Source organism: Gopherus evgoodei, chromosome 7 (genome assembly GCF_007399415.2).
Source record: "Gopherus evgoodei ecotype Sinaloan lineage chromosome 7, rGopEvg1_v1.p, whole genome shotgun sequence".
Classification (NCBI taxonomy): domain Eukaryota; kingdom Metazoa; phylum Chordata; order Testudines; family Testudinidae; genus Gopherus; species Gopherus evgoodei.
Genome location: NC_044328.1, coordinates 45,795,936 through 45,823,476, shown reverse-complemented (window position 1 = coordinate 45,823,476; position 27,541 = coordinate 45,795,936). Strand labels below are relative to the sequence as shown.

The following is a 27,541-nucleotide window of genomic DNA, read 5'->3' as shown; positions in this document are numbered from 1 at the left end:
AGATCTGGATCTGAACATTATGGGTTGGGTCTAGCTGTGCAGGAAAGGCAGATGAGGCCACCTCCTTTGGCCCACACAGAGTAATCCATTTTGTCTGCTCCCTCTTGGATTTTCATAACTGCATTGATCTTCTTAAAAAGTTGTTAAACACATGTACCAGAAACGTGGATACCAATTACAAAAAACAAGGAAGAATAACAATCTTTACTACTGTATAGTGATCCAGTCAATCGTTCCAATGCCCAGGCCACACATAACAGACATCAGAAAGGTATGCTATTTGAATGATAAGATACTTACATACACAAGCTAGTGAAATGGGAGTTAATCAAGAGATGCTTGAAAGTGTTATAAATTTGAGATTAGATTTTTCTGTATGTCCAAAAAATTAATGTACATTTGTGCATATAATGTTTTTGAAGTAAATCTAATGTAATTCATATGATGTAATGAGAAACTGAAGCTGAATTCAAATTAGGACTCTATTCTCTTCCCCATCAAGTTATCAGTGAGATCCCTGTATCTGGAAAAATATCACATTGTTGTCTGAAATAAACTAATATGTTAATAGGTATAAGTACTGTATAGATTGTAGCTCTATTATTTGTTGTAATTAGGTGTTCCAAAAACAATCAACTCTGCCAGTTTAATTTGCCTAAGGTATGTCTCTGCTTAGGACAATAAGCCATCTGTTTTGTTGTTAAACTGCCTTCTGGTTGTCAAGTTTTTGTTATGATAAACTGTAATCTTGCCTTGCAGGTGGTACTGTGAAGGAAAGGAGCTTGAAAACTCACCAGACATTCACATTATCCAGTCAGGAGATCTGCACTCATTGATTATAGTTGAAGCTTTTGAAGAAGACACCGGACGTTATTCTTGCTTTGCTTCAAACATCTATGGGACAGACTCAACTTCTGCAGAGATATACATAGAAGGTAACATTATAAATCTTTGCAAAATGAAACCGATCATAAATCTTTAAAAATAGAAATGTGTGTTTTACGTACTAGCACTAAATTTACTGGTTTGTTGCACAGCTGATTAGTGAAAAGTCAACAATTCCAGTCTATTAATACATTTTATCATTTTCTCTCTGAAAGTTCTTTTATATAGGCATTCTTATTGCTCTTTAAACACATTTTTACTAAGCCTTGAGCCTGCAACGAACTCAGATCCAGGACCTCTTGCAGATCTCATTGTAAGATCAGGGACTAAAAGTGCTGAGATTGTGATATCTCCCTATAGTTCTTTTCTGTAGCTCCTCTAGAAAAAGGAAAACTCAACCTATGTGTCTAATTCTCCATCAGTCTGTTTTTCTCGTACTTGTTGCACAAACATTTGAGGAATATGATAGTTCAGGCAATAATTATTATTTCAACATGGAAAACTAAAATGTAGCCTGAGATTCACCTGTTATCCCCAACCTGTAGCTGTTTACAAACAAGTCCAACACATACTTTGATCCATATACCTGTATATAATGTGTACTGTAAATGAAACTGAATATATTTGTTTTCTCATATTTAAGGCTCTTTCTTTCATATTTTCCATCCTTATGTTCCAAAAACAATTCATTTAGCTAAAAGTGGGTTCTGTCTATCCCAGCTGGGTTTTTACACTGGACCCATCATCATAGTAGCTGGACTGCCTCACAGATTTTAACAGAAAGTCAGAGGATCTTGATTTCTTTCTTTCCAGACTCTAAGCAGAAGGATTTTTTTATTTTATGTTTTTGTTAAGAGTGGGTGAATATTGTGAGTTATATGACCTAACTTAGTTTGGCACTATACCCCTCCTGACTGGTCAGTAGCTGTTGGTGCCAAAAACTATTAACTGGCTAAACACTGGTAACTGGTAACACTACCGACAATAAAGAAATCTCAGTACTAGGTAACTCTTGTATTGTAGCTCATGTAAGGCAAAATTACCTTCTATTTCAGACATTTACACTTTTGCTTGGTTTCAGTCTTGTCAGCCCATTTTGGATAAAAATGGGAAAACAAAATAAAATTGTGCAAAAATAATGCAGTTTAACATTTGTGGTTGCACAGGAGAGAACAGAGAGGCCTGCAACCAAGCAGACAGTGACCCTTTATTGAGTTCTGATTGGTTAAAGATGTCTCACCTTGGGATATACATCTTTGTGATAGAATGAGGGTCACCTAACTAGAGCCTTTTTATTGTTTATGGGAATGAAGAGGAACCGCTTTGTTGCATCTGTAAGCATGATTGCTCTTCAGTTGATTCAGGTCCTGAATTAACAAAGGACTCTTATAAGCTTAATTTATTTTTAATGGCTCATCCCAACGCTTTTCTCAACTCTGTCCTAAGAGTCAAAGGCAAAGTTTAAGCCTTGTTACCCCAATTTCATTTAATATTTCAGTCTCATAAAATGTAATAGAATAACAACATTATTCAATTTTTTCAGTCATTTTAATTGTAATCATATATTTCCATGGGTGTATTCTCTTATTTATATATAATGGAAAGACAGTTTTCAAGTTTTCAGTTATTTATCTTACTGCTTCAAATAAAATGCCTGCATGGCTTATTGATGACCTAGCAAGTTTTGCAACTAATCCTGTCATGACATTATTTTATGGTTCTTTCATGGGTTGTTCTTAAACAACATCTAATTCTGTGCAACCTTCAGATACTTTTTGTTAATTTAAATTGTTTATGAGTTTCACGCAAATGACCATAAAAGACAAATTTAAGCAGCCAGACAACCTTCTCCTGACTTAGGAAAAAGCTAATAGTAAATCATTACATTTTTTTAAATTGCTCTGAAATGGGCATTTTTTTTAATAAATGTTTTGATATCTATGTGGAGTAAAGTGTTTCCTTGTATCTATTTGATTCCAAAATTCAATATTTAAATTGTAAGAGTGTTTATGGGATATATATGTATATACCTTCTACTTGGCTCGGCAATGTAATATTACATTGTCAAACCTAGCAAAACCTGCTGTAGTCCCATTTTCTATGTATTTTGAACATATTACTCTATTTAGGGCCAAATTGTGAGATCCTTACTCTTGCTAATGAGTATCTTACACCATGACTACTCCCATTAAACTCAATGAGACTGTTTGTTGAGGAAGGTACTACTCAATATAAAGGTATCACAAACCATCCCTTAATGATATTCTCTCTCTGTTTCTGCAATTTGCCAATGATGGTACAAATCATGAGAAGTGCTGAATACCTGCAACACCCACTTAAAACAGTGGGAGTTGTGGGTACTCAGCAGGTGCTTACTACCTCTCCAGATCTGGGCCACAATCTGCTTTTATAAAAGACAATTGGAATTGGATAGGAGACACTGCTGAGTGAAGACATTCACTACTAGGCACCTCAAAGAAAAAAAACAACAGATTCTAACCATAGGGAAAGCAGAGTCAGATATTGTCTTGAATACCAGGCCACTGGCAAATGGAGCTATGATTCCTCTTACCAAAACAGTGCTGAACAGGCACTGGCTGGAGGAGGAACCAATAACCCAAAGAATACTAGATGTGGTTACAGGTCCTTGATGTTTTTGTGATAGTAATACCAAATGTCTAAGTATAAGCTCTTATTTGACCACACAATACTTCCGAAGACACAGAGCATAGAACAGTCAAAAGATTTAGATATTAGTGACATTTTAAGGAGGAATTGTGGGGCATCCAGCCAGACATTCACTTTAGACAATGTTTTCCTCACTTGAATCCATCCCATTTCAAATCTGTATTGGCCCAAGATTTATCATTAGTAGCGTTGCATTTAATTCAGGATAGTGTTGCTTTTAATTCAGTATACTGCATTACTTTATTTTTACTGCACATAATCTTTTGGTTTGTTTTAACTTTATAATCCTAATTTTAAAAGTCTATATAAGAAATCCTAATAATGGAAGTTTGCGTACTTACTAGACAAATTGCTGAAAATTTTGATTCCATGTGAAATGTTTTTGCCCTTCCATAGGTGCCTCCTCTTCTGAATCTGAAGGTGAAATTAGCACAGAAGAAATGGATCAGTAAGTGTTGCTTGCATTAAGATATTCCAAAAATTTCACTGTAAAAAAAAAGTAGATGTGTGATTAAGTTTTTAAAATATGTTTAACCTCTAAAATATAAAATGGGGAAATTTGTGGTTGTTTAAGTGAGCAGTTTCCCTTCTTCAAAGTGGTAGGTGCACAGATCCTCAGTGTGGGTCACCACCTGTTTTTAGCCATAAAGTACAGAATCAAAAGTTGACTGGATGCTTGACAAGAGACTATCCCTCACCTTCGAGGGACCCCCCTCAGTTTCAAGATGCTTCCAAAGCTAGCTCCTCTGGACTCTGAAACAAAAAAAAAATCTCTCGTTCTGCATCAGTACCTTGCAAAAATAATACTCAACAAGAAAAATTTAACTACTGCAGAGAACTGTAACCATAAGTTTAAAAGATCTCCCTTTTTCAGGAGGTCTGGATCCATGGACCTATCCCTTCAAAGAAGGGAAAAATTGTCAGGTAAGCAACCACAAATTCTCCAATTCTCTCTCAGGGCTAAGTCCATAGATCCTCAGCGTGTGATTTTCTCAACAGTGACAAAATTCCTAGGGAAGGAACAAAATAATGTCACTGAGAGACAGGATTCCCCTACTCTATGAAATCTGCAGCATGCAAGACTTGCCAGTCAATACCTGCATCAGCTGAATACTTTGTATATCTGGTAAAATTTGGTAAATGTATACAAGGATGAACATGTTGTAGCTTTACACATTTTATCATAAAAGACCTCCCTTTCTCATCTCATGATGCCACCACCACTTGTACTAAGTGAGCTCTGGTGCCCACTGGAGGTTTGAATTGTTTTACTCTGTATGTGTCAGTAATGCACCAGCATATCCACTATGAGACTGATGATTCTGATGCCTTAGTGCTTTTTTTTTTTTAATGAAATAAGACCAGCAAGGCTGTTTTTCTTATGCAGTTCTTTTCAGACAAAACTTAAAGTTCTCCTTACATTCAGCTAATGCCATAGCTGCTTCTTTGGATGAGACGGATGTGGACAAAAAGAAGGCAATGAGATCTCTTCTACTTAATGAAAAATCAAATCTACTTTTGGAATAAAGATGGGATCCATTTTCAAAACCACCTTATCTTTGTGAAACTTGCAGCAGGATAGATCAACTGATGAAGCTCCCTACTCTGACACCCTTCTTGCCAAAGTGATAGCGATCAAAAAGGTCATTTTGATAGGCAGGTAATACAATGAAACTGATTTAATATGTTCAAAGGGTGCCTGCATTAAGGCATCGAGCAGCACAATGTTCAAATCCTAGACAAAGCTCTCTGCACCTTAGGGAGATGCAATAGCTGAACTACTGTAATGAAGCGCTGAGATTGTTGAAGATGACTCTTTCAGAAATTTACTATATATCTGTGCTGTTGCAACATTTGGATCAGTGGCTGAGTCACTTCAGTGGGCCCCTCCTTCAACGGGACTCTGATTAGAATGTTGCCCAGGAAGGGGTATACCTATATCCTCTTCTGCCTGTGAGGGTTCATTATAAAGTAAAATTATGAACATAAGCTAAAATTATGACTGAAATGTGTTTATCAGACTAGTCTGGGGAGTGGGTAAACCTGTTCCTCAAAGACAAAGGACAAGCTGATACCTCTAGCCAGGTTTCATCAAATTTGATTGGCAGTCACCTATCAAGAGGCTATTCTTTGGCAATGAACAGGGACAGGAGTAGTCTGCATTTTAACAAACATGGAACCTCTTTCACCACAAGACTCTGTGTCTCCGTCCTCACAGTGGGAAAGAACTTTATCTAGGGATAACTCCAGGAAAATGTAGGAACTCTGCTGAACTAGTGAGGCATTATGTCCAGTGTTGGAATTTGCATTGCAGGAAGATTTGTTTCTCCCCTTTCAGACTTAGCCTTGGTCCATTTACTTTTGCAGTAGTCTTGCCTTCTGTACTTAGAGAAGTAGTTATGAAAAGGATATGTAGACCGTCATAAGACCAGCTATTCCTTTTCCCAGATTTGGAGTTAAGAGGGTTTTGTAAGGTCTTTTTTAATTTATCAGAGGATTCCACCATCATTTTGTCAAACTACTCCCCTCATAAACAACTTTCTGAATATTATGAAGCCCCTAACATGATTTCAGCCTGTATATTACCTTTCCAGGCTCGCAATGAGAGGTGCCATCTGGTCACCACATTGGAGGCCAAGGTATGTGCTGAAAACATCAAAGCATCCCTGGTTACATCAACTTTGAATACTGAAACCACTGAGATTTTCTTTAACTCCAAACCTAACTTCAATGATTTCTTAGCCTTTTTGGCAGTTTGGCTGCCAAATTGTCAGTCAAAGCCAGTACTGCTCTTTCAAAATGTATTGCTGCAGCAGAAGACCATAGAGAGGAACATGTAGCCTCAAATGACTCAGATTGGCTTGGTTCATGAATCTTCCTCAAATTTTGGAATTGACATGAAGCTAGAGCTGAACAAATAATTGATTTTTCAGCCTGGTGACTAAACCAACTTTTTTTGTTTAGTTTCTGCTTTGGGTGTTTTTTAAACCCTCTATTTCTGTTGTTCTTGTTTGTTCTTTTAAATAAGACTAGCTGAATTTCAAAATGAAATGTCATTTCAAAACAAAAAGTCAAAATATGTTGTTTCAAAAATGTTGAAATAAAACATTCAGACTTTTTTTTTAAACATTTGTTTTGGCTGAAACGATTAACTGAATTTGACCAATCAACTGCATTTTTTTGGCAAATAAAATTATTTTAAAAGTTTTTCCCTGCTCTACCAAAAGCCCTATATGAAATCAGGAGAGTTCCACCAGTCTTCAAGTTTCATAATGAAAGTTTTGCACAGCACTAGCAATGGCTTTTCTAAGGGTCTCATTCCTAACAGTTCTTCTCTTTTGCAAAATTATTAGAGGATGCCTCCAGGTCTGTCAACTATTTTCCTGCTCTTAAAGAGATGGGAAAACATCACTGGATTGTTTCCAGCTTGCTTGCTTCCGTTAGATTTTGAAGCCATGTATTGCAGTCCTGTATTTCTTGGTAAAGAGAATGCTGCTCTGAGTTAGTAGCTAGATGTCCCCAAAGAACAGGCTTATGTTGGATTAGATGTAGGATAACCAGAATTTCCTTTTCTTGCTACTTAGCTTCCAGCTGTCATCAAATGAACTTGAATACTCTATATTTAAAGGAAATGAATACTACGTCATCTGCTAAAAACTTAACAACTCTCACATTTGCAAATGAGAAACCAATGTTTTCTGAAGCTGTATACTCAGTTTGCAGCAGTGTTTATTCAGACTCTTGAGACTTGCTTCCTTGGGAAGGTTCTGATACCTTCCAGAGGAGGCACACATATGGCCCAAAGAAAATGAAAAAGAAGACTGTCTCTTTGTTTTAATCATTTTTACTTAGCACTAAAAACAAAACAGACCCAGCTATCATATTCAGCTGAATTATAAATGGAAATGACATAGCAGAAATAAAAAAAATTACATCTGTTAAATGTGCTACCAAAATTCTTAGTATTTTTGTCAAAGTGAAGATATTCCTGCTGTTCTTCTTTAAGATCCAGATTATTTATTCTGTGTAACAGTGGACAACAACATTTCTGTTAGACTCTGAGGGCCAAATCCTCACACGTGCCTAAGGAGCATTGAATACAGTTGAGGAAGGAATGGTATGCACCCCTTGTTCCTAAAGTTGGCTCTGTGCTAGTCCAATCCCCCACTATAGACTGGAGCAGTTTTACAGTCACAAAACTGGTTAATCCATGCTGGTTTTTATAATATACTGTAAAACTAAATCAGCCACCTGAGTAGTATATGGCAAACATATACAGCAAATTATTAGCTCCACATATATATTCCCATGTGAAATTGAATTTATCATATTGATTTAGATGAGACCTAAAGTTAATACTAAAATGAAGATTTTATAGTATTGTAATACTGTGTATATTGTGGGAGCCTAGTTAATCAGAGAGAACATCTATGCAATACTATCATCTACTCATAAAAGCACACTGCCCATTTTTAGAAAAAATTGTTTGTTTGTTTAAATATTTCACAGAGTCCAGAAATCAACTGATGTCTCTTTGAATGCATCATCTCCTGCTACTAACACTACAATCACTCATCAAGAGACACCAAAGGTGCCATCTACTGTGGGTCAGCCAGTTTATCAGGTACAGGAGATAATATTCTATATGATCTATTTAAGAAAAATCTTTTTTTAAATATATATCTTATACACTTCAATTTTTACACATGATGTGCCTGTCTGATAGCCTTATAGCTCTGAACTTCATGATGATACGTGGTTGCATGCACACATAGATGTCATGACTACTAGCTAACCATATAACATATGGCAGAGAGAGTGGAGCCTCTTGCCCCCAGAGCATAGACATCGGAAGCGCCAGTAAAGTGGTGGGTTTCAGAGCCAGAGCCCAAACATCTAAACAGCCTTTTTTAGCTCCATAATGCGAGACCGAGTCTGTAGACCTGGGGTCTGAGATTTGCTGCCATGGGTTTTTAAATGCAACATAGCCATACCCTATGACTATGAGGCAATGAGCAAAAGGAGCAGCTACATCATCTGAGCCAGTAGAGGGAATCCATGCACACTCTACCAGGTCAGACATTCCATGTAGTAAAGGGCAGTTGCATATGTAGGTCAGTTCTTTAGTGTCTTCACATTACAGGATGATTTGTTCACATTCAGTAGTGACAGACATAACATGTAATGTAGTCTCTTTTTTCCTGATGGGACTCTTTGCAATTAATTTTAATTCAGTGAAGCTGCTATGATTTGTGTTAAAATAGTTTCTATAATGTTTTTATTTAGCATATTATTTTATATTTTAATATTCCTGTTTAGAGTTTTCTAATTTATCTTAGCTTATAATTCCTCTCCTTTGTGAAGAAAAGCAGAATATTTGCCTTTAAGAGTAAACTATTTCCCTCTGTAAAGAAAACCACTAGCCATATTGTTTAATTGAAAGGTTGTGAGCAGATACGACTGAATTCTTGATGAGCAACTTCCTTAAAATGTTATGTTGAAGCCCATTTGCCTACTCTGCCAAGAGTGTAAATGAGCTATTTATTTGGCTGGACTTTACTGTGCATATAGTTAGTGCTGTATTGTATTGTACCTATATAATATTTAGGAAAGGTATGAAATACATTGGCAAAAATTATTTGTACAACAAATTTTTACTATATTTTATGGCTTAATGGGCTAACAAAATAGTGCAGCAAATTCAGCTCTCACTTACATTAGGGTATAGCTGAATTAACTCCTTTAAAGCAGAGTTACTCTGCATGTACACCACTGTAACTAAGAGCTGAATTTCTTCCAGGAAGTTAAATATAAATAATGGCAATTACACAATGGAATTGTGGTGGCAATAGCACAAATTAAAGATATCCATTTAACTGGACATCTAGGTCCATTAGAAAGGAGTAAAATGGATAATAACAAAGGTGTTAGACACAGTAGGTAAAAGCCCTCCTTTGTTAAATTCTCTACACCTTCATTATCTTTTCCATTTTTTCATGTGAAATCATATAGATGAGGCATGCTCTCAGGAGACAAAGTGCTATCTATCAGTTCTGATTGACAAGAGAACAGGCGTTTCATTCTGTGACACTATACCAGTACAGAGAGGAGGATGTTTCTAAGCATATTCAAACTAGTTTTCACTCACCCACCTTTTCTTGGAAAATAATCTCTTACCGTTTTTTCCCCCTATGAACTCTAAGGACTTAATTGCTCATCAGCTTTTTTCTCCTACAGATTTTGAGGGCCACATTTTCAGAAGTGGCCTTTCATTTTGTACTTTTATACTTGCATTAAACAAAAATTGAGTAGTTAGGTGTGCAAATGTCCAGTTTGCAAATAAAACGCAGAAATTGTGCTCCCATGGCTGCATACACAACAAAACGCAGAAATTGTGCTCCCATGGTTGCACACTTCAGCAAAATTAAAGGCCATCTGAAAATGTGCCTCTATATGCTATCAAAATAAGATTATCTTGTGATTTCTGTAAGTCTTTTTCACTTCAGAGGCTCAGTTTAGTTAACCAAAGGCTCTCCATCATAGTTATTAGCACATCTCACTTACAAAAACTGAAAGGTTTATACATCTGCATAAGAAGTCTGTATATAGTAGCAAGTTACTGTGAAACAATTAGCCATCTTGGGCCAGATTTGGGCACTCAAAGATGCAGGTAGTTTCCAGGTGGGATTTACAAAAGCCCACCTAATGCCTACTTGAATCTTTAAGCACTTGAATACCTTTAAAAATCTGGCCCCTTATGTACAAAAAACCCTCTCTGTGATGCTTTCCAGGGATATCCAGAATGGTGAGGTCCCTCGCTACTACCTGCCCTTAGCATGAGGATGTCTTGTCAGCTCCCTGATTCTTGCTCTCTCTGTTACCAATAGGCACACATTAACCCCCAAGGCCTCCAAGCTTCCCTCAGCCCTGCTCAGCCCATGATCCATTGAACACTCACTGAACTTATAGATTCTCTACTCCCAAAGGAAAAGTATACATCAGCTTACTAGCTGTGACTCAGGATCACCACTCTGCTTAACACATCGTATTTATAGTGAAAACAAGATTACATTTATTATCAAAGAACAAAGATTCAAATTATAGTAAGTAAAAATATTGGAAACAAATGCTTACATATAAAACAAAATCGTAACATGCTTTCTAGAGCCTAAACTTAACTCATAAGACATTCCTTAGTCTCATATAATATGACTTACCCCAAATCCTTTTCCCAGTGTTTTCAACCAGAATGGCTGAGATCTTCCTTTCATAAGATCAAGCCCATTGGCAGTTTCTCTGCCCAGACTGAAGGATGCCCAGTGTACCTCTATACCCCTAGTTACACCCCTAAAAGTTCATTATCTTTACTTGTAAACAGGATAAGCCTGCTGTTGTTTTTTCCTCCAGCATTCACAATCTATTTATAAGCATTTGAATTAATATGCAAGTAGACTTCCATTGTAAAATACACAATACACAATGGTCAGCCGGGGAGATAAGTATCTCCCACCTCCTGCCTGGAGAAGTCTCACTCATTGCATGCTACCTCTGTGTGACCTGACTTTACCTACAAGTCCTTAAGGACATAATGTTCAGTATATGTTCATAACTGATTACACATTATCTGCAGATACATTTCACAATAATTATGATGACAAATGTGATACATGCTTTCAGTAAAGACCTTACATGACCCTTTTTGGTGAACCCAGGAGATATCTCTAACTCTGTGTACCCCTGTGTCCTCTGCCAGTGACCATCAAGTGGTCACTGGATCACACTCCCCACTCTTAAATTCTGATTAACTAAAAATCTTGAGGGAGTTCTGATTGTACTACCCTGGGGATCCTGCTATACTGATCAGCCCTCTACCAGACATTTTCAAAATATCAGTCAACAAACAAATTTTAGAAGCCTATATAAAAATGAGGTCTGCTGAACCGTGATAAATTTCTCCATTTCCTGGAATTAAGCTGGTAACTTCAAACCTGATGCCAAATCACTGAAGTAATGGGAATTTGCTGTTGACTTCAGCAAGAACAGAATTGATCCTTTGAGTGAACCCAGTTTTGACAGCATTGCCTGGGGCATGCAAGCAAGTCCATCAGTTGTCTAAACAGAAAAAATCATCAGTTTCAGTTTTGTCGGCTTGTAAGAGACGCTTTTGAAATGTGAAAGCCTCCTCCAGCCAGTGAAACTGAAAATTTAATTATATTGAGTTGGGGCTATTTCTGCTCCCCCAGAAAGAAATTGTATAACAAGCTCTGGTCAGCAAGTTATGCAATGTAGATTAGAAAAACTCTGCCGGCCGCATATTTTCATTTTGGTTCCACTCACCCAGCTGAGTAAGGTCAGTGGGGAGGTATTTCACCTCTGTAAATCTGTTTGCTTTGGCAGATGAAGGTCACACGTATGATTTAAATTTCTAAGAATTAACACTCCGTAAGTATTTTATAAATCGGAATGCTCACTTAAAAACAGCCTACCTCTCAGGCAGCCTACATGGATTTGCCTTGCTGCAGTACCCATGGCATATACAATGCCTGTAATGAAGAATTCAGTCCCCCTTTCTAGTGTTAACATAGTAAAACAACTCTTTTTAAAAAGTATAATGGTATACAGGCAACAGCATATCCAGGAAGATTATCATCATTGTCAGTCTTCTACAGAGCAACTTCTGTTCTCCATTTTAAATGTCCTGGTCTGGATCCTCAGCCCCATTGTTTCTCATACCGCATGCTAGGTAATGCCATGAAAAAACTCATGACTGTAAAACTAAACAGGCTTTTTATTATGAAAATTATTTACATAAATGCAACTATAGCTATAATTTTAGTCATGTGCACACAAACTGGCTTCCTTCTACCTAGGGTTGCCAACTTTCTATTTGCAGAAAACCTAATGCCCTTGCCACGTCCCCTGCCATGCACCCCACTCACTCCATCGTCCCTCCCTCCATCACTCGCTCTCCCCCACCCTTGCTCATTTTCACCGGACTGGGGTAGGGAGTTGGGGTGCAAGAGGGGGTGAGGGCTGCAGCTGGGGATGTGGGCTCTGGGGTGGGGCCAGCAATGAGGGGTTTGGAGTGCAGGAGAGGGCTCTGGGCCGGGGCTTGGGGCCAAAGTTTGGAGTGTGGGAGGGGGCTCCAGGCAAGGGCAGGATATTGGGATGTGGGATTGGGTACGGGCTCTGGGCAGGGAGTGTGGGCTTCAAAGTGGGGCCAGAAATTAGGGGCTCAGAGTGAGGAAGGGGACTCTGGGCTGAGACCGAGGGGTTCAGATTGCAGGAGGGGGGCTCAGGGCTGGAGCAGGGGGCTGGGGCTTGCGATGGAGTTTGGGGTGTGGGCTCTGGGCAGCGCTTACCTCAGGCGGCTCCTGGGAAGCTGCTGGCATGTCCGGCTCCTAGGCAGAGGCACGGTCAGGCATCTCTGCAGTCTGTGCTCCACCCCCACAGCTCCCATTGGCTGGGAACCACGGAGCTGGCACTAGAGGGGGAGAAGGGGAAGCAGTGTGCAGAGTTCCCCTTGCCACCCCTAAGCCTAGGAAACAGAGGGAGATGCCAGAAGCTTTTTGGGAGCCATATGGAGCCGGGCAGGCACCCTGCCTGCTCCACTGTGGGCGGTCAAATGAACTTTTAATGGTCTAGTCAGCAGTGGAGCCGCCATGGTCCCTTTTCAACAGGCCTTCCGGTCAAAAACCGGATGCCTGGCAGCCCTACTCGTACTTCCTCCAAACTCTTCCTTCCTGCAACCTGTGCTCTTCCTTGCAAGTTCTGTGCAGTTTGTTACCCCCACTAAATCTACTTTGTGACATTCCAGTAACACAAAGCACACTTAATATAACATAAAGCTGGTCACCATTCAGCCTGCTTAGGATTCCCCTTGCAGGCTGCTATAAAGCCTGTGTAGCTACCTCCCTTTGTAGAACAATTTTATTAAGGAAAACCAAAATTGTAGACCGATTTTATTAAGGAAAACCAAATGTGTTTTGCATTTCTTTGGTACACAATACCTGAATGGTTTTTCAATTTATAGTTCATTAACAAGAAATTCAGGCAAACATTTCTCCAATTTCTTTTGTTCTTTGTTCCATTTTTACTTAGTAAAGAACCTCTGTATTTATTTGATTAGAAATGATGGGGGCTTTCTGCCTATCATACAGCCATTTTACAAGGTGGGCTGTAGTTGTAACTACAGTGAGCAATGATTTATCTGCCATTTATTTAATTTTGCTTTTGCTAAGTGATATAAGTAAATGGGTTGTTCAATAAGTAAAACTAAAGTCTTCAAATTTAGTAAGAGTGGTTAACAAATTTAGAAAGAAAACCCCTAGTGGAATCGGGGCCGGATTAAGGTTATGAGAGGCCTAAGGCTAATGGGAGTGAAGGGCCTAAGTATGAATTACATATTGCAAAAAAAATTATGAAGTCATCAAACATTTATCTATATACGTATTTACATATTACTTATTTATGTAAAGTTAACAAGTTTATTCTGCTCTCACTACATTCTATTCTTCAAACAGATACTTCTGAGTAAGAGGTAGGACGAGGAATGCTACACTGTCCTTCTCTTAGGCCTCCTTCCTCCTAGGTAGTTGAGTGCTTATCTGTATGAGGATGCACACTGCAACATTCCCCATCCTGCTCTCCTCTTTCAACCATGTGCTTCTACCCTCAGCTCTCCACATGGCACAGTGCAAAGCCAAGCCCTGCAGGCGTTTCCCCCAAGCTCTGGACTATACACTACATCCCTATCTCACTCTGACTGCAGTCTCAGAGGCAGCCAGCTTTTATTATGTACAAGAAAACCACTCAGGTGTAAAATCCACTGAGTAGAGGAAGTAGTAGTGGGAAAATTACATTGGCTGGCATTGTATTTTAGGCCGTCTTGCTCTGAAAGTGCCTCCCAGTGTTGCACTGACTGAGGACACTGAATTACTGTTTTGACATTGAACCCAAATATTATTTGTGGGATGATACCCAGTTTGTGTAGTATCAGAGGGGTAGCCGTGTTAGTCTGGATCTGTAAAAGCAGAAAAGAGTCCTGTGGCACCTTATAGACTAACAGACGTATAGGAGCATGAGTTTTCGTGGGTGAATACTCACTTTGTCGGATGCATGAGTTTGTGTTATTAATCTCCAGTGATTCACCATGTCAGGCCATTCTGTCACCAAGCTCTTCCACAATTAGAATAATAGAACAGAATCATAGGACTGGAAGGGACCTTGAGAGGTGATCTAGTCCGGTCCCCTGCAATCATGGTAGGACTAAGTATTATCTATTCTAGAATGTGATCAGCAGCTCTGACATGAGGTTTTTTAAGCATGAGTTCTATGTGCACCAGCCCCTTACTGTTTGCATTTGTTTGTTTTAAGCTTTCTGAAAGAAAAAGGTAACAGCTAGAAAGGACACAGATCTTTAGATTGTTGCCCAGTCATAATATTTAGCACTTCTGTACTATGTTAGCTTTTCAAAATCACTGTAAAAACATTAAACAAACTTAATCTAAAGCCTTTCAGCTTTTGAATGACTAGGGGCATGGGTACACTGGAGAGTTGCAGCGCTGGTGATGGGGTTACAGCGCTGCAACTCACTCTGTGTCCACACTTGCAAAGCACGGCCAGCGCTGCAACTCCCTGGTTGCAGTGCTGGCTGTACACCTGGTCTGCCTGGGGTGTAGCGATTCCAGCGCTGGTGATGCAGCGCTGGTCATCAAGTGTGGACACCAAAAGCACTTTTATTGGCCTCCAGGGTATTAGGAGGTATCCCAGCATACCTTTTCAGCCACTCTGCTCATCGTTTCACACTCCACTGCCCTGGGCTCAGGTGACCCGTCCTTTAAATGCCCCGGGAATTTTAAAAATCCCCTTCCTGTTTGCTCAGCCAGGTTTGAAGTGCAATCAATTAATCAATCAGCGACCATGCCTCCACGCCCCAAATGAGCCCCAGCATGGAACACTTCCAAGCTGCAGGACCTCATCAGTGTTTGGGGTGAGGAAGCTGTGCAAGCACAGCTGCGCTCCAGCCGTAGAAATTATGATACCTATGGCCAGATATCAAAGTCCTTGCTGCTAAGGGGCCATGAACGGGATGCATTGCAGTGCAGGGTAAAAGTAAAGGAGCTGCTCAGTGCCTATTGCAAAGCCCGTGAGGGAAATCGCCGCTCAGGAGCTGCCCCCACGACCTGCCGTTTTTACAAGGAGCTGGATGCCATACTTGGGTGTGACCCCACTGCCAATCCGAGGACCACGATGGAGAGTTCAGAGCAGGGAGAAGTGGGGGAGGGTGTAGAGGAAGCCGAGAGTGAGGCTACTGGGGTGGAGGGAGACACCCCGGAGTCCCAGGAGGCATGCAGCCAGGAGCTCTTCTCAAGCCAGGAGGAGGCTAGCCAGTCGCAGCAGCTGGAACTTGTTGGTGAAGAAGAAGCAGAGGAGCGTGTTCCCGGTAAGCAGATTTTATTTTTAGGATGGAAATGTTTTGGGAGAGGAGGGTGGGGGTTATGGCTGCCTGCATGCATGCCTAAACGTGGAATTGATTTGGTCTATCACGTCTCTGTAATCGGCCTCGGTAATCTCTTGAAAAGTTGCAGCCAGAGCGTGGGCAATGCGCTTGCGCAAGTTTATAGGGAGAGCCACCGTGCTCCTTGTCCTGGTCAGGCTAACTCGTCCACGCCACTGTTCCGCGAGGGGTGGGGGGACCATTGCTGCACATAGGCAAGCTGCATAGGGACCAGGGCGGAATCTACATTGCTGTAGAAGACCCTCCCTCTCTTCCCAGATAACACGAAGCAGTAATATATCTGGCAGTAGAAAATCCTGTTGAGAATGTAGGGATAGTGTTCAGTACAGGTCCCTGCTCTCCGCTTTCCCCAGTGCAGGTCCCAAAGTACCTGCTCTCTTCTTTCCCCAGTTCAGGTCCCTGCTCTCTGCTTTCCCCAGTGCAGGTCCCCAGGTCCCTGCTCTCTGCTTTCCCCAGTTCAGGTCCCCAGGTCCTGCTCTCTGCTTTCCCCAGTTCAGGTCCCCAGGTTCATGCTCTCTGCTTTCCCCAGTTCAGGTCCATGCTCTCTGCTTTCTCCAGTGCAGGTCCCCAGGTCCCCAGGTCCCTGCTCTCTGCTTTCCCCAGTGCAGGTCCCCAGGTCCCTGCTCTCTTCTTTCCCCAGTTCCGGTCCCTGCTCTCTGCTTTCCCCAGTGCAGGTCCCCAGGTCCCTGCTCTCTTCTTTCCCCAGTTCAGGTCCCTGCTCTCTGCTTTCCCCAGTGCAGGTCCCCAGGTCCCTGCTCTCTCTTTCCCCAGTTCAGGTCCCCGGGTCCATGCTCTCTGCTTTCCCCAGTGCAGGTCCCTGCTCTCTGCTTTCCCCAGTTCAGGTCCCTAGGTCCATGCTCTCTGCTTTCCCCAGTGCAGGTCCCAAAGTACCTTCTCTCTTCTTTCCCCAGTTCAGGTCCCTGCTCTCTGCTTTCCCCAGTGCAGGTCCCCAGGTCCCTGCTCTCTTCTTTCCCCAGTTCAGGTCCCTGCTTTCTGCTTTCCCCAGTGCACAGAAACCCCAGTGAGCCCTCAGGCAGTTCCCCTTCCCAGGTGAAGTCGCGGCAGAAACACTCACCCCATTGCTCGCCATGCTTTCGCTGCCGTGGCCTCTCTGTGCTATGTTTGGTATGTGTAAATGATGCTACAAATAGTCTACAGACTACTTCGCTGTGATAAAAAACAATGTAGCCTCTGTATTAAATGCTTCTATTTCTGTTATTTTAAGTGACCTTGAATACTCCAGCCCTATCACCGCCTGCGCAAAGACTACAGAACTTGAGGAAAAATCCTAGAAAATCAAAAGAAGATTTGATCACAGCAGTTACGAATCAGTACGCCAGAGAGAGTAAGAAGATGCAGAAATGGAGAGAGAAAATGCATGAGTGGAGGCAAACACAAAGCAGGAGAAAGGAACTAGCTACCAAGAGAAGCACGAAGCAGCTGATAAGCCTCCTGGCTCGCCAAACGGAATGTATGCAGTCTCTCGTAGCCATACAGGCAGATCAGTACCGTGGTAACCCCCACCCCTCCCAAAGCTCTCTCCCTTGTTCCCCAGTGTTTGCACAAAACACCTTTCTCCAGCAGCCTGGTTCTTACCACCACCAGCTGCCCCCAACACCTGTACGTTCACCTACCAGCCCTGAGAACTACAACCCTTACCCTATGCACTCAACCCTCATCATGATGCAGCATATTAATCCTGAAGTGCAGCAGGTATTGAACAGCAATCCAAGCAGGACATATTCAAACCTCTGAATGTACAGTCCACCACCCTACCCCCCTGCCCTTTTATGTACTGTATTTTGAATAAATGAAATACCCCCCTGCCCTTTTATGTACTGTATTTTGAATAAATGAAATAAATGAAATACAGTACCCCAAGGGAAAAACGGGCACTGCAAAGGCACCAAACATTACTGTTGGCTTTCAGCCTCAAATTGCTCCCTTAAGGCATCCCTAATCCTTGAAGCCCTTTGCTGGGCCTCTCTAGTAGCCCTGCTCTCTGGCTGTGCAAATTCAGCCTCTAGGCGTCGAACCTCGGAGGTCCATTCCTCACTGAATGTTTCACCCTTCCCTTCACAAATATTATGGAGGGTACAGCACGCGGATATAACAGTGGAGATGCTGCTTTCCCCCAAATCTAGCTTCCCGTAGAGACACCTCCAGCAACCCTTTAAATGGCCAAAAGCACACTCCACAGTCATTCTGCACCGACTCAGCCTGTAGTTGAACCGGTCCTTGCTCCTGTCAAGCTTCCCTATATACGGTTTCATGAGCCATGGCATTAAGGGGTAAGCGGGGTCTCCAAGGATCGCAATGGGCATTTCAACGTCCCCTACTGTGATCTTGCGGTCTGGGAAAAAAGTCCCGGCCAGCAGCTTCCTGAACAGGGCACTGTTCCGAAAGATGCGTGCATCATGCACCTTTCCAGGCCATCCTGAGTAAATGTCAGTGAAACGCCCACGGTGATCCACAAGCGCTTGGAGAACCACAGAGAAATACCCCTTGTGATTAATGTATTCGGATGCCAGGTGGGGTGGTGCCAGAATAGGAATATGCGTCCCATCTATTGCCCCTCCACAGTTAGGGAAACCCATTTGTGCAAAGCCATCCACAATGTCCTGCACGTTCCCCAGAGTCACGGTTCTTCTTAGCAGGGTGCGATTAATGGCCGTGCAAACTAGCATCAACACCGTTCCAACGGTCGACTTTCCCACTCCAAAGTGGTTCGCCACCGATCGGTAGCTGTCTGGAGTTGCCAGCTTCCAGATTGCAATAGCCACTCGCTTCTCCACTGGCAGGGCAGCTCTCAATCTCGTGTCCCTGCGCCGCAGGGTAGGGGCGAGCTCAGCACACAGTCCCATGAAAGTGGCTTTTCTCATCCGAAAGTTCTGCAGCCACTGCTCGTCATCCCAGGCTTGCAGGACAATGTGATCCCACCACTCAGTGCTCGTTTCCCGAGCCCAAAGGCGGCGTTCCACGGTGCTGAGCACGTCCATTACTGCCACAAGCAATTTAGTGTCTTGCGTGTCAGGCGAATCAATATCATCATCTGACTCCTCACTGTCACTTTGGAGCTGAAGGAATAGCTCCACTGCCAAACGTGATGTGCTGGCAACATTCATCAGCAAGTCCTCAGCAGCTCAGGCTCCATTTGTAGCAGAAATCACGCTGCAGACTCACAATGGCGCCAAACTGCTTGGAATGTGTAGCAAAGCACCACGGGGCGTTGGAACAGGAAGCAGAAAGATCCGCACCCTTCCGTCCCCTTCCCACAACCCACAGCGCCAAAATGGGACGAGGTGCTCTGTGGGATAGCTGCCCACAATGCACCACTCCCAACAGCGCTGCAAATGCTGCAAATGTGGCCACACTGCAGCGCTGGTAGCTGTCAGTGTGGCCACACTGCAGCGCTGGCCCTACACAGCTGTACGAACACAGCTGTAACTCCCAGCGCTGCACAAATGTAAGTATAGCCATACCCTAGGAGTTGACAAAACAGAGCTATTCCTTGTTGTGTTCTCTGTCCTCCTGAACAAAAAGACTTCACTGAAAAGCAGCATCTTAAATGAACCGTTAAGGATCTTTCAAAAGAACAGTCCAACCAAGGCTGCTGTAGTGACACCCTTGTTACATCAGGTCTGGTGTTTGTTTAAGGCTGGTGTTCCTGTTTCATTTGCATGTGTAAATCAAGCAGATCTTGCTTATTTTTTCCTTATAGTGCTCAGAGTTTAGGGGAGGAAAGTGAATGAGATTCTGCTTCTACCAGATGTGAAAAAGCAGAAGGGACCAAAATCTATTCTTGTGCAAAAACCTGTTCTCCCTGAAGTCAATAAGGCTACACAGGTGTCACTATCAGCAGGAATTAGCCTGTGTTCTCATTCCTTCCTCAAATCACAGTCCAGGCTTACCCAACATTTTCCACTTGGGAAAGAAGTTAGTTTGAGTTGGGGCAGAAAAATGGGGACTAACTTCAGGTTTATTTAACTTTAAGTTTTTGGAATGAAACTCAAAAGAAATCAAATGTGAGTTACTTTTATGAAGGATTGAACTGCTAGAGTACCAGTAAATCAACAGAACCTGCCTTTAGCCTATTCAGCCAGTCTTTCTATCATAGCCTGCTAACAAGTGGATTTAAAATCCTTGAGGGAGAGGGGAGGGAGAAGCCTTCAACTTTGTGTGTTGAGCTTCCTCCAGTACTTTTGCAACCCCTTAAAAGTACAAAGATGCGTTGTGGAACTAAGCTGAGCATAAGGAAAGAAATTGGTTGTCTGTACATCCCAGTATTGAAAAGTACATCAAAGAAAAAAATTGGATTTTTTTTTTATTTTTAGTACAGTTCAATACAGTATTGAACACAATGCATCATAAATCTTAAGCCCCTTGATGGATGATACTGTAAAAGTTAAAGTACTGGTATCCAAAAGGGGATGTTTTGTTTTGTTTTTCCTACAGATGTGTGGGAATTCGTTCCTTATACATGGGAGGGGCACTAGTTCTGGTTGGAGCTGGATAGAGTGGGTGCAGGTTCTGTGCAAGCTTCTCACCCTACCACTCTGGTACTGCCTCTTCCCCCCGCCGGCCCCTTGCCCTGCTCCCCCTTCCCCGACAGGCACTCACCAGTTGTCCAGAAACGGGACGCAGCTCACACAGAAGATGACGGAGATGGGCACTAGGACCCAGAAGGCAGCATCCTGGAGATGCCTGCCAGCCTCAGTGGAGGAGAGGGACAGAGGGAACCTCTTCTCTCCCTGACAGCTAAGCAGAGCTCCGGAGAAATTGGGGATGGGAGCAGTGGGGGAGGGCGGGCATAATGCCTGCTTAAACTACACCCACGCCAGGCGTCGGTTCCCGTGGTAACAGGGTGACAAGACAGCAAGTATGAAAAATCGGGACGGGGGTGGGGGGTAATAGGAGCCTATATAAGAAAAACACCCAAAAATCAAGACTGTCCCTTTAGGGACATCTGGTCACCCTATATGGTAACTGGATTTTTAGTGTCCGGTCACCAGTGTTAACCGGATACCTGTCAGTGTGTTACTGCAGTGCAGTGATGGCTGCTGTCTGAGCTACTTCCTAGCCTCAGGGGGCTGCTTTGCCTTTCCTGCTGGCAGGGGCGTGCTCCAGCAGGACTAAATAAGCAAGGTTACTCTCCCCCTCCTCCCTCACGCAGCCCCCTGGCCGCACCTCCTGCCTGACCAGTAGGGCCTAAAAAATAGGAGGGCCTAAGGCTATAGCCTTATTAGCCTAATGGTTAATCCGGCCCGGGGTGGAATATATTTTCACATCTGCAATCCAAAATTTGGACTGAAGAGTCAAGGGGTCCCCCATGGAAATCAATGGCAAAACTTCCATTGACTGAAATGGGGATAAGATTTCTCCTAAGATTTTCTTGTGGAGAGCCTATCTTTCACCCTATAAAGCTCCCTATCCAATTTGGAGATTAACTCATTCAACATCCTTTTAAAAATGAACAGCCAGTAGTTTTAGAAGAAAACTTTTGTATATTATGTCTTAAAGCTCTGCATGTTACTATGCGTAACTGTGGTATAATCAAGTCTGCCGTATCAATTCATTGTCTACTTTATTTTATTTTAAATTTAGAAGTGCACACTGCTAAGATATAGTTGTCCAGTTACTAAAGACAAATCTCATAATGGACTGTCTCAACCAGTCAGAGGAATTACTCTTTAGGCCTAGTCTTTTTTCTAAAATGTTTTCCATGATTAGTAACACCTAGTCAGTTCCACCAGCTGTAACAATGGTGGGAGCACTAGCTCAGGGCTCTGCCAGCTCCCAGCATTTTTACCACTGTCAAGAAGACTTGCTCTGACCAGGGTTTGACAGCACGGTGTGCTTAAGTGCTCGGCATATGTCAAAAGGTTTACCTATGCTAGCACTCCCACTGCTGCTACTTCTGGTACTGCAGATATATTTTACACGTTTTTTAAATGCTAGAATAGATACAGGGTTGGTGGTCAGAGGGCAGGGTGTGGGGAATAAATCTTTTTCAAGGGACACAGAGGAGCAACATGAGTAGATAGTGACAAGATTGGGGTTATGTGAGGTAGGGCTATGAGAGGGTCCAGTCAGATGCTGAGGCAGCCATTTATTGTGGGTAAATGGACAAAGTTCTGAGGACAGTAGCCAATCAGAGCAGGTTGATATACAGTAGCCAGTCAAGCAAGGACTGATATAACTGCAAAGACGTTTCAATGCAGCAACAACTTGAGGATGTTCCCTGTTCATTTAGGAATAACTATTCTAAACTAAGGAACAGTTATAAGCTTGTGAACAGAAAATACTTCCAAGATAAAACATTTAACTAGACTGGTAATGATTGTTCTGACTTTACAGTAGATTCCATTTGAAGTGTGAGGGATATCGTATGTTTCTCCTGTGTACTGCGTAATACTCATTGTATATTTAAACTTCACCATTGCATGTCTCTTAACCTCCAGAGTCAAAGCCCCACTAATTATTTGCAAGGATTGGATGGAAGACCTTTAATAGCCGCTCCTGTGTTTACAAAGGTAATTTGTTTTGATTACACATTTCAAAATGAAACAAGTCAACTAATTTTTTATGCATACATAACTTAAAACTTTGTTTCCTATTGTTGCTATATAGCAAAAAGGAAATCTGCAGCATTCTTGTCTATCAGATTTTTTTAAAAAACATGTTGCAAAGTCATAAGACTCAGTTTTACTTCCAGAATCATTAAACAATGTATTAATTTTTTTTATATTTTAGATGCTACAGGATATTTCAGCATCTGAGGGTCAGCTGGTTGTCTTTGAGTGCAGGGTGAAAGGAGCTCCTTCTCCAAAGGTTGAATGGTACAGAGAAGGGACATTAATACAAGATTCTCCAGATTTTAGAATATTGCAAAAAAGTAGGTTTCCTGCATGGAAATGCTTTGTCTGCTAGACTATAGACATTTAAACAAAAATGCTGACATATTTGCTCTTGGACTGTTTGGTTACAATGCATAGAGCTATATTAAACTATGGTTTATGCTGACAGACCAGAGTTCCCATCAGCAGTAGTGTTGCATTGGCTCAAGATACACACAAGTCCCACTTCTCTGGGATCCCTCAAGGAGCAAGTGTTGCCTCAAAGAGTAGTGGTGCTTCACGGAAGGGTTTAGTGAAGGGGATGTACTCATTCAGAGCATCTCCTCAGTACGTGCTATTTGCAATTTAAAATTGGTGTCATGAATAGCAATGCAAAGACTGTGTGCTCTTCCATGGGGTGAAGCTTGCTCTCCTGTACATCAGTGGAAGATAATCAACTTCATTATGTGATAATTAGAGTCCTTGTTAGTGGGCCCCAATTCTGAAGTTCTGATTTAGAATTTAGTTGTCAGAATTCACATTGTTTTATTGTGGAGTTTACTGAGGAAGGACTGTGAAAGGATTCCAGTCTAACCAGTCCTACATATTCAGATTGATTTCCTGAATAATGGACAGAGTAGACACAGCTCCTTGGAGACATCACTGTAACACTCTATACATAGGCACTGATTTTGTGGGTGCTCTGGGGCTGGAGCACCCACGAAAAAAAATACTGGGTGCTCAGCACCCACCAGCGAACCCTGCCAATCAACTCCTCCCCCTTCCCCCACAGTACCTCCTGCCCACCGCTGATCAGCTGATCAGCGGTGGGCAGGAGGCGCTGGGGAGGAGCGGGGTCAGGAAGAGACAGAGAGAGGACAGGATGCGTTTGGGGGAGGGGGCAGAATGGGGAGGGACGAGGCAGGATGGGGTGGGGCTTTGGGGGAAGGGGTGGAGTGGGAGCAGGGCCTGCGGCAGAGCAGGGGTCTAGCACTCCCGGGGAAATCAGAAAGTCAGTACCTACAATTCTATATGCTGATTTCACCTAACTATAAAGAGCCAGATTATGGATTTCCCCATATGACTGCACTTTAGAGTGGGGACACAAGCAATCACAATTTCTATTTGTTTGTTTTTTGTTTTTGTTTCTCTTAAGTTTGCGACCAAATATTCCTTTATCTTCCTTGCCTTACATAGTTTCTTTGAGTTCTATGTTACTGCTGTCTTTTGCTTCCATCTCCCTCTACTCCTCCTTTGCCTGTTTCCTGGTTGTCTGTATTCTTTCTCTATTTGTCTCCTACTCCATTTCTGTACAGTCCCATCAACTGAGAAATGTTTAATCTTTAATGTTAACCTCTAGTATATTGGGGACTGCTAGTTACCTATTTGCCTATGCAGTTAGCTTGATTCACACACAAACTGCACACATTTGTGGTAAATAATCAGTAAAATTTCAGGTCTATGTATACACGTGGATTTACAAACACCTATTTTCAAAATGTGGATAATCTCTTTTTGCTGTTCCAAAGAGTTAATTGGAACATTACTCTCTGACCAGCCCAGAGCAGGAGGACGCACTTTATGGATTTGCTGTTCTCTTGACTCTAAAAATTCAGGTTTTTTTTGTTGGCACATCAACAGAAATTTATATTGAAAGGTATGTTACAGTGAATAGAGAACTGAGACATTGCTTCATAGTGGGTCATAGTGAAAAAAATAAAGCATATTCATAAAATTAATGATATATTCAATCCAATAATTCTTTTGCTATTGTTTTTCCCCTTTAGAACCTCGATCTATGACTGAGCCAGGTAAATATAATCTAATGTTTTATTTCTTTAGGATTATATAAACATGAGGATTTAATAAGATAAAATAAAAAGAATTCTAACAATGAAAACAAATAAGGTCAGTGGTAATTTTTACTCATAGCTGCAGATTTTTTCTGGGTGCAAATTTCTGCATTTGAACATAAAAAGTAAATTTCACATAGACTTTTCTTCTATCCATTGTACACAAATATTATTTACTGTACAGTGTTCTATAAAGGTGAAAGTATAGAAGCTCTGAAAAAGAGAAGACCCACTAAAGCAAAGTAACTTCTTTCATTTTAGAAGAAAACAATAAGGCCTCCACTCTGCTCTGATCTGACCCAACCTGGGACCCAAGTATTCTTTCTCACAGGCTAAATATGAATGGAATAGTCTGTATTAAGGTCCTCTATTTTCTTGGGGTCAAATGTACATCAGATGATGTAGGAATAGACTATTTTTATCCAGTTTGCCAGTCAGGGAGCATTGTTTCAGATGTTTAGCCATGTCAGCTATTCCCTCCTACCACCCCTGCTCCCAACAAATGAAATCTGAGAGTGCCACATCAGAAGTTCGACCCCTGACATCAGAGAATCCTGTCGGTGACTGGTTTTGCCAACGTCAGGGGCCAGGGCTGAGCATGGGCTACCCTTCACCGTATAATTTAGAAATACAAAAATAGATATACAAAAACTCAGAAGATTTGGAATTTGTGATTGCGTCCCCATAAGGAAGTCTCCGCTCTAATGATTATTCTTTAATAATTAAAGTATAAAGGTGTACATTTGAAAACATTTTTATAAATAAGAAGTTTAGCATTTTTTTTGCCCTCAGCCCCTTGCAGAGAGGTTTTTTGTTTTGTTTTAAAGTCTCCAACAAGTCCCTGTGAATTCCTACATTTTCTCCTGCTCCACAATAGCTTTCACATCAGCTCAGGAATGACTAGATGGAACTTCCACCAGAATCCACCAATGCCATCATTTATCAGCTAGTGGTATCACTGTTTAATGTGAAGCAGCTGTTAGCAGGTAATCAACGGTGCAGTTGCCACTGACTCATCATCCACTGCTCATTCAAAAAGAATCTGGATTTCCATATAAGCAGTGGTTGGCAAATCTTAGCATAAGCTAGGTACTACAATACTACAAACTAGCATTATAATGAACTATAATTCTGTTACCATCATTGGCAAGTAATTTCTGTACTGCTACTTGTTTCTCCCAATAAGTAAGAAGGGTTAACAAATCCAAATGTGCCATGGTCACCCTCCCGTCCCCCGCAAGATACTGATAGAAGATACATCACCTATTCTTTCTGGGAAAGTTCTTACAAAGCAACAGTAAAACCTTCACTGGTCCTTGAAGAAAATTATGTCAGCCCAGACTTACATAATCTTGAAATGCTATCCAACCTTGCTGCTTGATTAAATACAAACATCCCACCATGATGGGTGTTTATCAGCTTGCGGCAGCTGCCAAGACATGTCAGACACTGGTCAGCCAGGAACAGCATAGTCACAGATTGATTTTCAAACAAAATTACCAAATTTATATTCACAATTTGGTGCCCACAATAAATCTCCATGGTAGAGAAAGAGTGATTTTCTGATGTGGGACTGTGGGCACAGTTCACTCCATGTGCAAAACTGTGCCTGGAAATTTGAGGCCCTAAGTATAGTTTTTTCACCTCAGAGGATGATTGTACCTAAACTGTTTCCAGCTAACTGCACCCATTTTTCCACCTATCTTGGGGCCTTAAAAGCCTTTTTGATCGCAGTTTGGAAAGATTTGGCCCAATGTATTTACTTAAATTCAATTTTAAGCTCCTCAGTGAAGGGGAACTTGTGTTCTGACCGTGTATATAATCCAGTTTTCGACTGGAAAGTCCAGTCAAAAGGGGCACCTGGCAGTGTCCGGTCAGAAACACTGACCAGACACCAAAAGTGTGGTTAGGTGACGCATTGCGGGGTGGGAGGGACGTACAGGTTCGAGTGCCTCCCTCCAGCAGCTGGCCCAGGCAGGGAGTGGAATGGGTGGGACCAGAGCCTCTTCTGGCCGCAAGGACGCTGCCCGGTGCCTGGAAGAGACCCTGGCAGGGAAGGGGCAGCAGTGGCAGGCTGCCTCCTGTCCAGGTTCAGCTTTGGGAACAGTGACTGAGCGAGCCAGAGCCCACCCTCTCTCCCCCCGGCATGCTTGACTCCTGTCTAGGGTTGCCAACTTTCTAATGGCACAAAACCGAACACCCTTTCCCTATGACCCGGCCCATGCCCTGTCCCTTCTTCAAGGCTCTGCCCCCGCTCACCCCATACCCCCTCCCTCCATCACTGTTATCCCCCACCCGCACTCACTTTCACTGGGCTGGGGCGGGGTGTTGGGGGTTCCAGCTGGGGGTGTGGGCTCTGAGGTGGGGCTGGGGATAAGGGCTTTGGGGTGTGGTAGAGGGTTCCGGGTTTGGGGCAGGAGATTGGGGTCAGGGGACAGTATAGGTTGTGGGTGCAGGCTCTAGGTGAGGCTAGAAATGAGATGTTCAGGGTGCTGGAGAGGGCTCCAGGATGGGGCAGGGTGTTGAGGTACAGGGGCTGGGAGGTGAGGGCTCTGGCTGGGGGTGCAGGCTCTGGAGTGGGACCAGGGATGAGGGGTTTGGGATACAAGAGGGGGCTTCAGCCTGGGGCCAAGGGATTCAGCGTGCGGGAGGAGGTGCAGGCTCTGGCTGGGGGTAAAGGCTCTGGTGTGGGGCCGGGGATGAGGGGGGTTAGAGTGAAGAAGTGGGCCCCAGGCTGGGGCAGGGGTGTGGAGGGTGAG

The 27,541-nt window shown here is 42.5% G+C and overlaps 1 protein-coding gene across 1 annotated transcript in view; it reads left to right on the top strand.

Annotated features, from left to right (window-relative positions):
* MYPN (myopalladin) overlaps positions 1 to 27,541 on the top strand; it is a 122,389-nt gene that overhangs the window by 50,329 nt on the left and 44,519 nt on the right. Inside the window, 6 exon segments of the mRNA XM_030570702.1 lie at positions 760 to 935; positions 3,970 to 4,021; positions 8,083 to 8,197; positions 22,555 to 22,626; positions 22,847 to 22,988; positions 24,717 to 24,740. Of these exon segments, the coding sequence (XP_030426562.1) occupies positions 760 to 935; positions 3,970 to 4,021; positions 8,083 to 8,197; positions 22,555 to 22,626; positions 22,847 to 22,988; positions 24,717 to 24,740 (581 nt within the window).